General features: G+C 38.1%; 1 protein-coding gene across 4 annotated transcripts in view; it reads right to left on the minus strand.

The window, feature by feature from the left end:
- Positions 1–17,694, minus strand: part of RBM20 (RNA binding motif protein 20) — a 149,436-nt gene that overhangs the window by 104,800 nt on the left and 26,942 nt on the right. For 2 of the 4 annotated variants that reach the window (XM_019485976.2, XM_059730181.1), the window contains one exon: positions 6,842–6,997. The exons of the other annotated variants lie outside the window; for them this stretch is intronic. In XM_019485976.2, coding sequence (XP_019341521.1) covers positions 6,842–6,855 — 14 coding nt within the window. In that variant the 5' untranslated portion in view covers positions 6,856–6,997. The remainder of the gene's footprint in view (positions 1–6,841; positions 6,998–17,694) is intronic. 4 annotated transcript variants of the gene reach the window in all.

Below are 17,694 nucleotides of genomic sequence, written 5' to 3' on the forward strand. Positions count from 1 at the left end.
CTATTTTATTCAACACACTTCTCTGGACATTTCAAATAAATACTCTCTGCGTTCTAAACAAATTTGAAAAACATTCCTTTGAATTCGAAAGTTTTGCCTTTATTATAGTTTTTAATCTATTAAATGGCTTTATTTAGGGCTACAATTCCAATTTCCCACTGAGTTTGGGGTTTACAGGAGGATAACCAAAACCCAAATCAAACTGGGATAATATTTTCATTTTAGTCGTTAGCAATCTGGAGACATTTTTCCTCAAAACTCCTCTGACAAAATCAGAATTATACAAGGGATGAATCTGAAAGATTGTTTTTAACAGTTTTAGAGAACTTCCACTGTGATCCAGCTGTTATGAAAAGACACCTAAAAAAAAGCTGGACATATTAAGCTGTGATTAAAAACCCTGATCGTGTGAAAAAAGGTGCAGCAATGCATTGAATGTGTATCATTTATTTTTTTTTAATTACTTGGTTAACCCACTTACGTTGCACATTATCATAAGCAGTATTTTTTAATGTTATGTTGAAGTTAAAAGCATGTTGAAGTTAAAAGTAGTTGAACCATGTAAATATAAAAAATAAGTACATTGCAAGAGGGGTGTCTTATGACATAATTATGTGGAATATCTCTAGTATAACATTCATGCAGTGAATAGCCATTTAATGGTTATGTTAACACAATGACAATTATGAACTGTCACACTCTTGACTTCGGAGTTTTCACATAGTTCTTAAAACTCCAGAAACGGAGGCAATTTAGTCCTCATATACTGTATAAAATCACTGTAATGCATTTCAGATTGGGGTGAGCAAGCAATTACAAATAACTGATTTAAAACTGTCTAGTTTTCACTGACAAATTTCCCCTATGCTTTTTAACTCTGTTTCATTCATTAGTAAAAATATTTAAGTTTTCTGATCATTTTTTGACTTTGACTTTGGTCAAAAACAATTCTATTAATGTATTAGATATTCAAACTGTAAAGTTTTGAATGAACACTTAGGCCACAGTATACCATTTTCAGGATCTACCAAAAGTACAGAATTCTAAGAAGTCGGTTCCTTGCTGCATAGTCTTTCACATTCAAAATTCACTTTCCATAAAAAGATCTTTATATTTGCTTAATATTCTCTCTTTCAATGCGCAGTCATGGTAATACATTCATTATTTAAAATCACAGAAAACAAAAGTAACACTGCAGAGTTACTGATATATTCGTTTATGCAATTCTGAATGAATATTTACAGTATTCTTCACACAGTAGTTAACATCCATAGCAACAGTGCCTTTCAAACTAAAATGAACCAAAATTGCTCAAAGGACTTTTAAAACCCAATAAAAAGATGACAAGGGCTAAGAGAAGCAAACGAATCTCCCAAAGGAAGAAACTAGAATTGTGCTGTTGGTTTACATAGGAGCAGATCTGGGTTCAGATGTTAAGCACCCTTGTCTTCTGCTGGTATAATTTTCAGTACCGCCGAGTGACAGCTATTACGGTAAATTGCTAATTTGGCACTATCAAAGTTTGAATATCAAAGTTAGGCTCCTGTGAGAGGGGACAAACTTCAAATCCTGGGGTCCGATATTTCCAGGTGTTCTCAGAGTTGCTTAGTACATGGATTTACCCAGTAGGTACCCACCCCCACCTCACAACCTGTTTCTAAGAGCATTTGCTTGGGCCCTTACGGTAATGGCAAGGCAACCCTTTGTTGAGGCTACATCGGAGGGAATCCAACCATTCAGTTAGGGAGGATGTTATTCTAAACCTCAATCTTGAGTAGTACGAGGCAAAATTTGCTAACTCTTACCTCTTTTGGGGATTACTTCCCTGAGAGGCCGAGGAGGGTATTCTATACAATGCATTGTATTTTTTTTTTAAGTTTCTTTTGCAAGATAAACCATGAACTTGAGTAAATCCTTGGGACATAATGGGTCTAAAGCTGTAGGTCCATCCATCAACTGAAGCAGAGCTAAGCAGGGATGCTTAAGAGGCAGATCCAAAGTAGTGCTTTCAATTAGCCTCATATGAACTATTTGTTGGACAAATTCTACTCACTTTCCTACTCAGGGAATTTCCATAAACTAATCACATATTCCACGCACTTACTCTCGACTTAACAAATGCCCATATACTTATTCTACAGATTATTCACCTAAATTTAATACTGGACATTCAGGGCATCTGCACAGTTGTAACTGACTGTATGGATACGTCTTTGTATGCTTCCAGAGAAAAGAAGAGATGGCTGCACTGAGGAAGAAAGGGCTGAAGAGGAGGAAATGTTTTCTGATCTCAAATAAATTAAAAAGAAAGACAAAAAGGCCTACTGGTTTTGGTAGCTGTGAGTGACTTATACATTTGTAACAAAGCTCAACAGGGTCTCTGCATTTCAAGGTGTATCTGCTATCCCACTGTCCTGCATCATGAAGTAGAAGAACAGGGTTTGTACAATTTCTCAGCATTCAACTGGGGAAGCACAGATGCTTATTCATCAATACACTCTTGGGGTTGGCATACAATATAGTACTCTGAGATGTTTAGACACTTTTATAATTGCATAATTCACTTAAATATATATTTCAGTATATGCATAGTGAACCCTTTCCATTCAAAGTACTGCATCATCATTGTTCCTTACAGAAGATGGAATGTACATGTATCAACTCTATTGCACCATTTCTTACAGAATTTAAGTGTTTCAGAAATACAGTACAACCCCGTTGTAGCAAACCCCAGTGGGACCAGGAGAAACGGCTACCCAAAGAATATTCACTCGAATAGAATTAATTGATTTGCAGCATCAGTAATATTGGGGGGGGGAGGGGGATCAGTTCCTGCTAGTTGGGCTTAATAAAAGGTTTGTTATAAACAATCAGGGTTGGTTATAATGAGGTTGCACTGTATTAAACAAGCCTCAGAGATTCCCAAGACATTCAGCCTGTTTCAAGGATGGGGAAGCTGAAATAGATAACCACTCGGTGCTGTGGACTGCACAGTTTAAGCAGCTGTAGTCTTCCAATAAATCTACTGGATTTAACAGTGCTGTAGCAAAAGGATCACTGAGGCTCTCTGAAGAGCAGATTTTTTTAGCCAGTAAACTTACTGTGATGTATGTATTAAAAGAATATTTTTCATGTGTAGTAAAGCTTCTGTCAAAAAAAAAAAGTAAATCCTTACATAAGTTTTCACCCCCACAGAATGTGTTAAAAAAGAAAAAAGCAAGTAACAAAGCTTTAAAAAAAACTACGACAAAAACAATACCCCCCCCCCCCAAAAAAATGTTATTCAGATCTACACTGTACAAGAGTTTAGTTATGGATTAGCAAGACAGCAAAATAGTAGTAGAAATCAAAGTTGTTCCTGAGCTAAAGGACACTAAAAGAAAACCACAGATTGCTATTCTAAAATACAGGTTTTTTATACTACATGGATCTGTAGCATCAGAGCGAGGATTAAAGAAATGATGACCCAAGTTCCAGAAAGCTACTAAATTAATGCGTCAACCAGATGTTTTTTAAAAATTGGTAAATTAAAACATCTTGCAGAGGTTAAACCGTGTCTGACTACTGAAAAGGAATTTTTCAGCTGTTTAAAACCTTGACGGTAAAGAAGAAATTCCAACACATTAACTCTAGCAGCACAAAGGATGCTATGTTCACAGAGCCCAAGGACTGTTTGATTACTGCAGCATATGTTCTGAATGGGGCAAGCCCAATTTTTAGTGACATGGCATGACAGGGTGATTACACTGCTGACAAGTAAATGTTTTCATCTCTCTCTCATTTTGCTAATTCTATGGGTCAGTAGGGATAAAACTATATGGCACTTAAAAATCCATGCATTTACAGATTGCCTTTTGAAAACTGTCTTCCCTCAGAAGTCTTTATTTAAAATGAGTGTGCATGTTTTCCTCCAGTGACTTATGCCAGATCCCTTTTTCACCTTAATATATAAATAGGGAATCCTAGGAGGTGAGCTTCTGGAACAGGATCTGTCTGGCTTTTTAAGAGATTTCTGGTACAAAACCTGGTACAACAAGTGTTTACCGTGCTTGAAGTTCTTTGCTACTAATGGTTTAGAAACAATATATAATAATAGCCAGAAGCTAGCTGCAAGATCAAGATTTTAATTAAGCTGTAGAGATGTTTGCTGTTCTGAAATCAGTGGGTGGAGCATTAGGTTTAGCTGTTCGGAGGCTTTTTCCTAATGCCAAAGTTACAATGCACGCTGTAACAAAGGAATGACTTATTCTTCTGACAAAAACACCCAGAGTACCTATCCAGTTTTATTTAATGCACTTAAGCTTATTCTTACCAGTTACAGAAATGTTTTGAAGTGTTACTAGAAACTCTTGATATGAAAAGTGCAATTTTAGGACCTTCCAGTCAATATTCATGTCCATGGAAGATAGGTATTACACAGAATGGAAGGTCAAGCATATGAAAGTGAAGTTACTCTTCCATTGTAACACTGCAAGCATGAAATAAAACCTAAGGTAGGTGTTTTAATGTCAGTGCAGGGCTCCAGTTGTAAGACCAAGGCTTCTGGTAGCCAACACATTACCTTGAGAGAAAAAAGGAATTAAACAGTATTTTTTGTTCTCTTATGCAAGATAAATACTTTTTTAAAAACCAATCATCTAAAATAAAAGGTCAAATTTACACCAAGTAGTAAAGATTAGCTCTTGCCGTACAATGTAAGGTAAAACATTTTCTGACACCTTGCTTTACTGTAAACGGACAAGCAAAATAAATACCGCGGGGTGTCATAAAAATGTCTGCAACTGTAATACTGAGAAGAAATGTCTTGTGCTACATTGTATGTCATTCTTTTTCTGTGTTTACTTTTTAAAATTTAAAGGATATTGTCAGCTTGAAGGTTTTTAAAGAACAGAACTAAAGAATACAGGTTTGGAAAGCCCACTAATCCAAAACATCTGTGTGTCAGATAGAACAGCCTTTGAAAAGAGTGCTCTGAATTTCCTTCTTAAAAATGAAAGGTTGTGCTATTTTCCCAAATAAGTTTTAAAACTTAGGGTAGGTATTTTTGCTGAAGTAAACAATTGATTTCCTCTACTGGATAAACAGCCACCAGACAAAAACAGTTATGAAAGCACAAAGCAAATAAACTACACAAAGAGGAAAATGACCATCTTCTCAGCTTCTTCCTGTTACAAGCACAAAAAGTATTATTTAACCGTACACAGTTTTCACTGAGATTTTGATGTTGATGATGACACTTTAGCCCTTCTGTAAAAACATGTCTTTTTTGATGTAATGATTTTTTAAAAATTCTTATTCATGAGCTGCCTTCAATTTAAGTCATGGGGATTTTTAAAAATCTAACTAGGGTAAGGCCAATTAAATGTTCACCTTTTGGTAGCTATCTAGTTTATTATTATTTCACAAATCCAACAAGCACTATTTAAAGTTTCACATTGGACTGCTGAGTTCCGAGTTCTTGCACTACTGTGAAGTTTAGGGAAGCTATTGCCTGTCAAATCAAAGTAATTAATGCCTACAAGGAAAATTAGGTTCAGATGGTGCAAATACATGTTGACTAGCTCCACTCTCTAAGACGTTTAAATTGATTCCACCTAGCTGTGTTCTCCTTTGTGAATTCTACTTTGTTTCACAGGGTGAATCCCTGAACTTGATAGACTTGGTTTATTTCCAGCTCAGAGCTTCCTGCCACGTCTTCATTGTATAAGACTCTTTAACCAGTTTGCACTGGCTTACTTAATTGTAAATCTTGCTAAAAAAAGTTTAAATTACAGTTTTTTCTTATAATAAGTACAGGAGAACTTCAATTATCTCTTTAAACAATTAAAATACTTTCAACCGAACCCGCCAAAATGATAATCACTAAAATGTGTTTCTGCTACTAACAATTTTATAAAACAAAAATGATCACCAAGTAAATAAATGAGAACTAGGATAAATATTTAAAATGTTCATATCCTCACAATTTATGAAACACCAATCTATGCTATTAACCCCTTCTTTTTTTGAAGTGATACGGTAGTAGGATATATTTTTCTGTGATCCGATGCACCCCCCATGTATTTCTCGACCTTTGCAGATAACTGGGTCTGCCTACCAATCATTGTGAGCATCATTAAAAATAGAAAAACAAGTTCTGTGACATTGCCTATCTAGGTGTTTAAATACCAGAGCTATCTCCTAATCACCCTGTGACCTAGGAGGGATAACAATATGCTAGAAACTAAGAAAAAACATGATAACGCCTTCAGTTGCCACCAGCTGACCTGACAAAAGCCAGAGCCTGTTGCTGGTCTCAGTGTCAAAAATAGACTTAGTCTGAAAGTAGCCATGCACATTTCCAAAGTTATCTGCTAGTCAGTTGTTTTGTGAAATCCATTAAAGCACTTAATATAATGGAATCTGGAGCTGGTATAACCTATTTGAAAATAGCTGCTTCTTTGACATGCTCTTGAAAAAGCAAGGTTGTCAAGGCCAAGAAACAATTTTCAGAAAAGCTATTATGCATAAATGCTTTTGCTGGTGTATCTTCAAGATTGGCTCAAAATTAGCAAAGTAAAAAACCTCACCTCTTAGAGATACTGCTAAATATTTTATAATAAAGATAAAAAAGAATCCCCAACAGATTCTCCTTATCCACATACAGCTAATCTATCCATTTTATAATATAGCCGGACACACACAGATTGCTCCCCACTTCTCAGGAGAGATTTAATAGCTGTTAAGATGTTCTTAATCTTTGCTATTTTACAGAAAATATGAAAAACTTTCACTAATCCACTGTTAACAATTATTCAAATTAGAGGTACATTAACATTGTCAAATTAAAAGAACGAGATACCTTTTTGGATCCATTGGCTTTGCTTCTTGAGTTTGTTCTCTTGCTCACAACAATGCAGTAATTCTCCACGCGCCTTCTGACCATTTACCCAACTTAGCACTGTTCCACTGCACATGGTTTTCAAAAAGCAGTCCAGTTAAGTTAAAGCGTTGGCAGCTAGGAAACAAGTCAGATAACAAGTATGGGTTCTTACTGGCTTATCTTATGAAAAGTAACCAGATGCCTGAAAGAGCCTGAAGTCACAGTGGTCTGCAGATTAGTTATGTTTCATTGTTACATATCAGTATTTTGAATTATTAAAATAAATATACACAGATTAGAATCTTTTAGATTTCCATGAGATGCTAATTTTACTGGATGCAATAGTTCTCATTTTTAATGGGCAGATTTTTGAAAACTGATTTCTTCTGCTGTATTTGATGAAGTGCAAATTTCCTAACAAGGCAATCAGGACTTGTAGTAGAGATGATATCTTTTATTAGACCAACAAGATTTTTGCAAAAAAAATTATTCTTTAATTTTTGCAAAAATCTTGTTGGTCTAATAAAAGATATCATCTCTACTACGAGTCCTGGTTGCTTTTTCCTCTAGAACAATACAGCTACAACCTGGATACCTGACCAATTTCCTATCAAGACATTTCAATCGATCTGGATCTCCTTAAGTCAATTAATAAGAACTGGGTATAATTTTCATTTGAGACATACAGCATTCTTTACAAGAGAATCAGTTCAAGCTTTTTACTTTCACTGTCAGTGTTGAGTCTTATTAGAAATTTTTTACATTTATTTAATTTAAAAATGGAAATTTCAGGAAAGGCATATTGGATGAGGGCAAAAATCAATTATTCACAACCCATATTTTCACAAGTTTTTCTTAATACCCCAAAGACTCCAGAACATATTTCTAAGGCAGCTTCTAACACTGTGAAAACCTGACCTGTAACACTTTATACAAGAAAGGAAATCTTCAGAAAAAGTGATGGTACAACGCTGTGTTCACTGCAAGCAGACATGCGTGACTCCATAAGGATGCTACCAGCAAGTACAGTGCACCAAAATGAATTATCAAAAAGCTGCCCAAAGAACAAAAATTACTTCTTCATAATTTAGTCAAAGTTTCTGTGAATCCTGGCAATTAGGTTAGACATTTAACAAGAAGATTCAAGGCAGAATTTTCGGTAGGTAGTACATTATATCGCCCAAAATACTAGAAAAACTATGGGCTGAATAAGATTATGAAATCAAGAGAAATGCACAAAGCTGGATTTAGTCCTTTGAAGCACAGGTATTATTTGGTAATAAATTCCAAACACCGGTAACAAGTTAGCCATGTGTGAAACAAAGATCAGCACATAAATCAGTGGTAAGATCATGTGATTAAGTAGGTGTCAATTCACGGAAGTCCATTTACACTCTTAAACCTGCACCTCTTCATTCACCTGAGACTTTCCTTCAAAATTTCAAGTAAATGTGTTAATTTTAAACCAGCAGTGAACATATGCCATGAACACACACTAAACAGACATTCTCTGAAAGGCAGCTCAAAATGGCATTGCTGGGTTTCAGGTTTGTCTAAGGATTTCCCCGTTCAATATAGGTAGTTTAAAAGTTTTTTTAAAAAGAGTCTGAATTGCCAGACATCTGTCTGAGACTGTAAAGCTGAAGGGGTTGCGGGGACCGGGCAAGAATTCAAAGATCTTACTTCTGGAACATAACGAACAGGTTTGGTTTGGTTTTTCTAAATGAGGCACTCCTTTTGATGATATAGAAGCTGGAATAAAAATAATGCATTTTTGCTTTAATTCTCGTGCAGAACTAAAAGAGTAGAAAATATTTTTTTAAAATAAAACTATCTCATTTGGGACACTGTTGTTGCTGTAACTATTTGTATTAGTTAGAATTGCAATAGCATACACATTTGTTGGGTCAGAATGGGAAGTTTTTGCAGTCACTTTACACAGCAGAATTACACTGTAAAATACTAAAATGAATAATCCAAAAGAGGGAAAAAAAGTAAACCATGCAGATCTTGAATACACCATTTTGTTTAGCAAATATCAGGCTCTAAAAGAAAATGCTGAATTACAATAAAGTTTGCTGCAACAGAGAGATACAATATTACAGACTTTCCAATAAGGTGTTTGCTGTTTGAGGGTTTCCTCAGCATGCACTGCCCCTACTTAACCATATAAGCAGATATATGTACAAAAAAACCCCTGATTTCAGTGTGTACTATAAAGCCTATTTTTTAATCACGTCTTCCCCAGATTCCCTGCTGAAATAAGTGCCTGCAATAAAATGCAAGATTACACATGTAAAAAACTGCTGAATTTAGGATTTATTGGAAACCTAAGTGGAAGGATGGCTATTACCAACATTTTTAAAAAGTAACACTTGTGCCTGAATGATTTTTAAACTATTGATGTTTAAAATGAAAGCTAATTCTACTTACTGAAAGACCCAGAATTTTTTTTTAAGTATTTCATGCATGACTGCTTTCTGTACAGAAAGTTTTTTGTTGGTAGGGATTTCACTATTGAAATAGGAAAATGTAGTTGCAAAACCATAACAAATTGCAGATGTATTGTATATTCACAATAACTTTCCAATACAGTATTTTAAATCAACTACATTTCAAAACCAGTAGTGCACTTTACACCTGGTACAGAATCAAAATTAAAATGAAATTTAAAAAATCTTGCACAATTATAAATAATCTTGCACTGCCATATCAGGGTGGATTTGATTTAAATCAAATCAATTTGAACCGTGATTTAAAACGCAGTTTAAATCACTGGTAAGGAAGCCTCAATTTAAATTATTATTTTCTACTAAAAGTGCATTCTTGTGGTTTGATATCCTTTATTCATTGAACTTCTTCAAACTTTTCACTTTTAGAGAAAGGTAAGGGCTTGACTGTGTGTACGCAAACTTGCAGAGAGACAAGAGGGCTGAGGGGTAGGTAATCAGGTCTGTTCTCTCATCTCCAAATACTGCTGTTACAAGGATGTTATCTCTGGAGACCCAAATCCACAGTTTGAGAACTAAAATTAGGCGTCACACAGATGCTTAATGGGATCTTCTAGACTGAGCACTGAGTCCCATTAGGTAGAGTGGCTTTCTTTAATCTTTACTAATCTATAGAGGAGCTTCTGGGAACCCCATAATATTGGGCCCCTAATGGCCTGTTGTGACCTACTTAGAAAAAATTTCAAAAAAAGTTACATTGTCTCAGATAGTATATATAGTTAGAATATATTGTCTCAAATAGTATATAATTAGAAGTTATAATCCCTATTCCATGATGATATCTTTGATCCTAAACGTATCTTAAATTAAAACTATCTTTATATAGGTTTATTTTTTTTAAAAAAACAAAACATCTTAACAAAATAATTAAAATGGTTAAATAAAAATATCCAATTTAAAATTTTTAAAACCAATTTTTACATTGCAGTTTTTTAAAAGTCATTGATTTTTATCCACCTTGGTCATAACTAAAATAAAAAAATCCTGGTTGATTTATCAATATCTATGATTAATCCTGGATCGGATGCTTCCTAGGTACAGAGTAAATTCAGTGGTGACCTTCTGTGCTCCTGGTTTAGATTGGAAGCCTATGGAATGTGTGCCTGGCTAACTCAGTGACTGCTCCTTATGTTAGTGCTCTGATATGCCAGACTACACCCTTCAACCAGTATTCAGACCCCTATATGGAATCCTGAAAATGCGTGGAAGGTCACCCTATACTCAGTTAACTCTACAGCTTAAATTAGGTTTATGTAGCTCTTATACACACTCTACCCTGTCCCATCAACATGGAATTAACTAAATTCAAAGTTCATTTAATGCCAAAACACAGTTGACAAACAGCTACCAGGCAATTAATTCTAAGTTGTCAAATAAAAATTATTTTCCTAAAAAAAAACAAAAAAACCTAATCATGGACTTGCATTGGCTTTGAAAATCTCTAGTCTCTCTTAGTAAGCAAACACTAAGGTACACTTCTTGAGTCTCAACTCAAGTCAGCGAACTGGATTCCACACCATTAACATTGATCATTGCCCAATTCTCCATAGCCTTATTTGCAATATTTCTAGCCAACGTGCAAAAAAGGAGCAGGTTTTCCTCAGCTCAGAGGCAGCAGTAGCTGGGGAGGCGGAAATTGAGACGATCACCTGCACCTGAAAAGCAAAAGAGGGCTTGGCAGAGGTGAACAGGAGAACCGTACAGGAAAGGGGGCAAGTAAGTATTAGAGGGCATCAAGGCTGCTGGAAGGGGTTGCTGTGGAGGAGAATCTGAAAGATGGTGCGTGGGAGAGGAATGGGCAGAGGATGGTGGCAGTCTTCCAAGGCTCCTGTTCTTTCCTCTGCCCTCCCCTGCAATTCTTGCTCCATGTTCCCAGATGCTTGCAGAAAACAGCCACAAAAATCCTCGCAGGCAGGGAGGATTAGCTACTGCTGCCTGGAGCCCAGCTGAAGGCACAGAATAGCTTACCCAAGATGTGTGGCACTTGACAATGCTGAACACCAGCGTAATGGCCACACAATGAATGATACCAAGACCACCCACAATGGCTCAGAATTAAGCCTTCCTAAATTTTGGAAAAGTCAGCTACAGACATAACATTTCAGCACGTTTTAAATAAATACAGGAACTAAATAACTTCTGGAGTTCTTCCAGAAATCCACTGTCCTTCAATAGAAATCAGGTTACAGTCATGGTCAGTAGCACTGAATTAAGCAAAAACAGCTTGATGCAATTAACAAGCCTGGACGGAATAACTGAGAATAGCAAAAATTTGTCAAAAACAGTTAAATTAAGTGAAAGCAATCAGAAAAGTATAAAAAAAAGGCATGCTCATCACGTAACTCTTTTTTCCCTCTGTAAGATGACACTTCCGCATTGAATTATGCAACTCCCCAGGCATATGGTGAAGGGAAAATAAAAACATTTCACAGCTGTGCAATGCCATGCATGATAACAAACATCTGAGAAATTAAGAAGGGACAACAGTTGCACAGTTGAATATGATGCACTTTTTTGTAATTGTAATGATGGTAAATGAGCTTTTAGGAGCGAGAATTCCACTCTTATTCCAAACCCCCTTTTCTAATCTGGAAATACAACTCAATAATATAACAACTGCCGTGTTAGATATGGGGGTGGGGGTTTCTAGCCCAGAATCCTGCAATGCCCACTATCAGATGCTTCAAAGGAAGCTGCAAGGAACCACGAAGCAGACAATCACAGCATATTTTTAAGAAGTTTATCTCAGAGGTTGTGCAATGCTCTCAAGAAATGTACACTTCTTCCCAAAACTCTTTGTCTTACTCCAGTCCCCTTTCCTGTACCTGATTTAAGTAGATGGGCCTGTGGAAGAAGTAAGGGAACCACTTAAAGACTCTTCTATTATTTCTGATAACAATTTTGCTAGAGACAGAAGTTACACATAAACCAGTTTAAGTAATCAGAAACTGGTTTAAACCTGTAACAGAACAGAAGTTCAGTGCACATAAACCCATTTCAAAAGGGCTGAAACTAGTTTAAAATAAATGTGGTTGAATTTGGTATCAGACTTAACTGATTTGGGTCAAACCGGTTTGTGCAATTTCTGCCCTAGACCCCTTCCTGGTTCAAGTTAAATCACAGTCCCCCAGCATGCCCTGGGCTGGGCTGGGCTGGGCTGGGCTGGGTTGTCTGCTCCAGCAGAGAAGGATTGCGCAGGCGGGGGCAGCGACTGCCCCCTTGCCCTCCCCCCCTCCCCCACCTCCAGGCAAACCCTGTCTGGGGTCAGGGAGAGGAGTTAAGCTTCTCTTCGCCAAAGTACAGAGCTGCCCTGCCCTGCTAAAAACTTACTGCTACTGTGGACTACAAATCTCAGAGGCACCTGGAAACAGGAACACGAAGTGATGAGCAACCCTGCAGAGTCCTGCTGCTGTGATTCTGACCTGCAAATCCCAGAGACTTTGGGGGCAGCAGGAAAAGGAAGTCAACAAGCACAGCCCATGCTGGCTATGTGCCAGAGAGCTGTGCTCTAGCACCCCATCAGTTTCTGGCCTGAGCCACTGCAGGTATGTGGCTGCATCTCCTGAATCAAAAGTGAATGTCTGTCCAGTTTTTTCTCAGTTTATTATCTGCAGTTTAGACTAACCTGCAAAGATTGAATCGATTCAGCCTTGGGCTTTTTGACTGTCTGTACTTAGCCCTGGATGACACTGATCCCTACAACCAAAAACTTTGATCAATAAGCATCCATAGTTGGGCTACATGACTCATCTGACACCATCTGTGATGACTTAGAAAATCCTGCGCTAAATGTCTGTTTAAATTTGATGCATTCTTACCATTCAAAGGGTGCCTAGTTTTAAAAAGCTGTATGAATCTTATTTGTCAGCCTAATAAAAGCATCAGTTAGTAAACAACATTGCTGTAATGACACCAGGAGAATTATGAGCAACTGCAAATTGCAGTTAACTTGATATCAGCCTGTGTGTCTACCTTAACATTGATGCCAGCAATTTAATTTTATTTCAAGCCAACAAAAAAAAATTGTTTTACTGCTAGTTCTCTTAGAAGAACAACATCAAAACACTGCAAATATCTGCTAATATCCTATTTTGTTAACAAAATATACAATACAATGGATGTGAATACTTTACTGACCTTAGAAAAATGGAATTTATCAACTCTAGTATAGTTTGAACTAGTTAATCCAGTTTAGCTATGTAGTTATGTGAGAGCTTTAAGTAGTAATCAATCTTCTTGCATTCACCAACCAGTGACTTGTTAATCTGTAGTTTTCATAACATAATAAAGAATGTTTCAAAGATAGTTGTATTATCCCAATGAGTTTCTACAAGGCTTGTGGTTATGTGCTGGATAAGACTGCACACAAAGTAGCGAAGTGTATGATACCATATAAATTACCTCATATCCCGCCATCTGGAACATGTTGTCAGAAAACCACAAATACTTTGAAGTTGTCTGAATCTCTTCTGACTAACAACATAACCAATTTGAGCTCCATCATGAATGCCTGAAGAGTGATTTGTATCATGTGTGACTGCCTTACTAAGCAGGATATTGCTTTGGATAAATATATTTTTAAAAATCTGAAATTTAATTTCCAGCCTACTTGCATGTCAGACTATATTTTAATGCAAGCCTCTTGTTAATACTGAATCAGTTAATTCATCAATGTGGCCATAAGTTAGGTGTTGGGGTACAACATTTTTCCATGACTAGCAAGGCAACTGGAAGTTTCCCCACGTTGGCCGTATCTTGTTGTTATGGTATCTACAAGACTGTTACTTCATTACAGCAAACTCAGAAGCAGAGGGTTCCTGCCTCCCAAAGAGATGACGATCTAAGTTACTGACTGGGTAAGACAATATGGCAGGGAACATACTGAGAATATTACGACTTGAACTGTAACTACAATTAATTGGAGCTACACTTAAAGCTGAGTGAACTGAATCAAATACCCCAGGTTCTGCTAATGAAAAATATAGCAGCAGGCAACCCAGCAGCTAATAGTGCTGATTTGTAAAGTCCTCTTCACCTATCAAATTGCCTGCTTTCCAATGCAGAGTCCAGGCTCTTTGTTTCTGATCCATAATGAAAGTTTGGATGAGATGACTGAAATCTGTGAACAATTTTGATTTCTCTCCCTACTCCTCCCTGGCTAAAACTGCATTTTTTGTGGATTTACTATTTACTGGAAAAAAATTGGCTGGTTCACCTCCCGCTTGCCACTTGAAGTTTTGACTCAAATGCCAAAGGCTGGTTTACCTATAAGCACAGTAGAGGAAAATCTAGAAGTAAAGAACTGGACTCATGTTAAATACACAAACCCACAAAAAACAGTAAAAGGAAACTCAAAAAAACAAATACAAAGATCAAGTAAAATGGTTCTGGGAAACAGTTTGTGACCTGGTGCTAGCATTAAAGTAACACCATGTCTAGGGACAGTAGTTACACGTAAACCAGTTTAAGTGATTCGATACTGGTTTAAACCTGTAACAGAAGTTTGGCGCACATGATCCTGCCCTTTATGGAGTGTTTCTGTCGCCGCCACCACCACCAGGTGCAAGCCCCCGGCCACCCAGTGCATCCCTCCAGAGCCTGAGACTTCCTTAGCCTGACGAAGGGTTTTTGAACTCGAAAGCTTGCTTAATAACTATTCTCCAGCTATTTGGGTTGGTCTAATAAAAGATATCAAATTCACCCAAGGAACCTTGTCTGCCTCCCTCCACAGCCTGGCACCAACAGCAGTCAGGAGGATGCTGCAGGCAGCCCAGGGGGCTTGTGTCAGGGAGCGGGGACTGATTCTTCTTTCTGTGGAGCCGGCCCAGCTGGGCATGGACAGGGGAACCCCGCCAGGACCTTGCCAATGCCAGCTGGGAAGAGCCCAGCTTGGGAAACCAAGAGCAAAGGGGGGGCTTCATTCCCCCCTCCCACCCCCCGTGTCAGTGACCCACCATCCCAGCCACGCAGAGGGGGAAGCACCTGCCCCCCACAGCTGGGCAGACCAGGACTCAGGGGCTGGCCCTAGGAGCAGGGACTCTTTTCTCCCTTCCTGCTGTGCATCAGTGACTTGCACTGGCCTGGCATGGCAGTGGGAAGTGGGGGCTGAAATTACTCTCGCCTTCTCCCCCACAGCTGGGCAGATCACAGCTCAGGGAGATCTCAGGCTGGCCAGAGTAAACCCTTCAGAGGCCTAGGGCTCCCCCCCCCCCCCGTGTGTGCCCAGCTCAGGGCCAGCTGGGATGAGGGACTGTTTCTCTGCTACAGAGGGACAGCAGGGGGCTGGAGGTACGTGACAGCCAGTAAGTCGGGGATGGCGCAGCAATGGCCGGCAGGCTGGGAGGCATACTCTAGCACCCCGTGTCTCTTGGTCTGAGCCAGTGCAGGCCTTTGCCTGCCTTTCCCAACTCAAAAGTAAAGGTCCGTTCTGTTCATTATTGATTCAATCTATGCCACTTAAACAAATCCGCAAAGACTGAATCAACTTAGTCTCGGGCTTTTTGACTCTCTGGACTTAGCCTGTGTTCTATGACACATTGGTTTAAAATGTTAGTGTTAATAATGCTGCTTCTACGATTACTAACCAAAAGGTTTTGCTAATTATTTTTATAAATGTAATGAAAGTTCATTAAATTTAACCTTGCAGCACAATTCAGTGCACAAACCAAATAACCTATAACTGATGCCAAGGATGTCATACATCCACACTGCTTTAAATAAATAAATAAATAAATCACTCATCAGCACACTCCTCTAACCATCCAAAGCACTTGCTATAATCTCAGCTCCAAACTGACAGGACAGCCGAAGCATGAGACAGGATCTGGGAAGAACATAGAAAGAGCACATTAATGTAATTACTTGACATCTTAAACCTCATGCTTTGAACCAAAGATCAGCCAAAGGTCGTAAAAGAATTTCTAACCTAACACAAACCCCTATTTAAATCAATGCAGGGTATTTGGAAGGATATTACCATTTTAATTATTTTAGAGAAAACAAAGGAATAGTCATATCAGCTTGGAACATTTGTGAATAATAATACTTAAATATTGCAAATGCTTTTTCTGAAATAACCTATGTTGATTAAATTACAATGGCTATACATCTTCCATTTATTAACACAATACTAGTATGGTACTCTTTACTTTATTTCATTGACACTGCATAATTTAACTAATACTATATTTCATGGAGCTGTCACTCATTATCTTTGGTTCTTTCATCACTGGTTCTTGCTATACTGAGAGACATAGATAGCTGTGTTAGTCTGAAGTTAAGCAGAAGGAAGGTATTTTGAACCTTATAGACTAAGGGCATTTATAGACATGCTCTGAGAGGCAGGGGAGTGAGGTGTCTTAATTAGAGCGCCATCCTAATTGAAAGTGTGCAAGTGTCACATATATCAGTGCCCCCCTGCTGAAAAATGGCGCCGGAAAGCAGCTTTAAGGTCAAAGCACCCCACTACCATTTCTCAGTGCGGGGACACTGATGCACGTTACGCTGGAGGCTGCCGGACCGTGCCAATTTCCATGCTCCAGCAGACTTGATTAATTGAGTCTGCTCTGTTGCACTGGACTTACAGCGCATTGGAGCTGACTCCCTGCACGTCTATAGGAGCCTATTTTAGCATAAGCTTTCATGAATTGGAGCTCGCTTTATTAGATGCTGTAAAAGGACATGCACAGACCAGTGTATAAAATGGAGACATTGATTTGAGTACAAAGGTAAAATGTGGGAGGACAGTGCTGGAAGAGGCAGCAGGTAAAGAACCCATAGGAACAAAGGAGTCTCAAAAGCTAATCTAGGTAATGGGTAAGAAACCACAGTCCCTGTTTAAACCATACTTAACACAATCCAGTCTTACTATACTGAAACATCTACAGTATATTATTTTTACAAATGCTAATAATTAAAAAGTTGTACAAATGGTTTTTTTTTATTCTGTTGCATAGTAATAGGTGTCATTTTTCCTAAAAAAAAATAGGTTGTTAATAAAATAAGGTCAATTTAAGACAATTTAAACACGTGGTTTGATCACTTCTGTACAGAAAGAAAAGGTATGTATTTTTCTAGGGTGGGAGAATGTCAATTCAAACTTCAAATCTCTAACAGACTATACTAGTTAATTTAATAGGAACCTTCCACTGACTTAAATGGATGTAGATCAGGCTTGTCTAACATACAGCCTGCAGGCTGCCATGCGGCCCACCAAGCCATTTTATCTGGCCCACAGCGGTAGCAGTGGGGCTGCCACGGAGCACGGAGCCACCGCGGTGGTGGAGGCACAGAGCGGCCGCGGTGCAGTGCAGAGCTGCGGTG

This window comes from Alligator mississippiensis, chromosome 6, assembly GCF_030867095.1.
Source record: "Alligator mississippiensis isolate rAllMis1 chromosome 6, rAllMis1, whole genome shotgun sequence".
In the NCBI taxonomy this organism is placed as follows: Eukaryota; Metazoa; Chordata; order Crocodylia; family Alligatoridae; genus Alligator; species Alligator mississippiensis.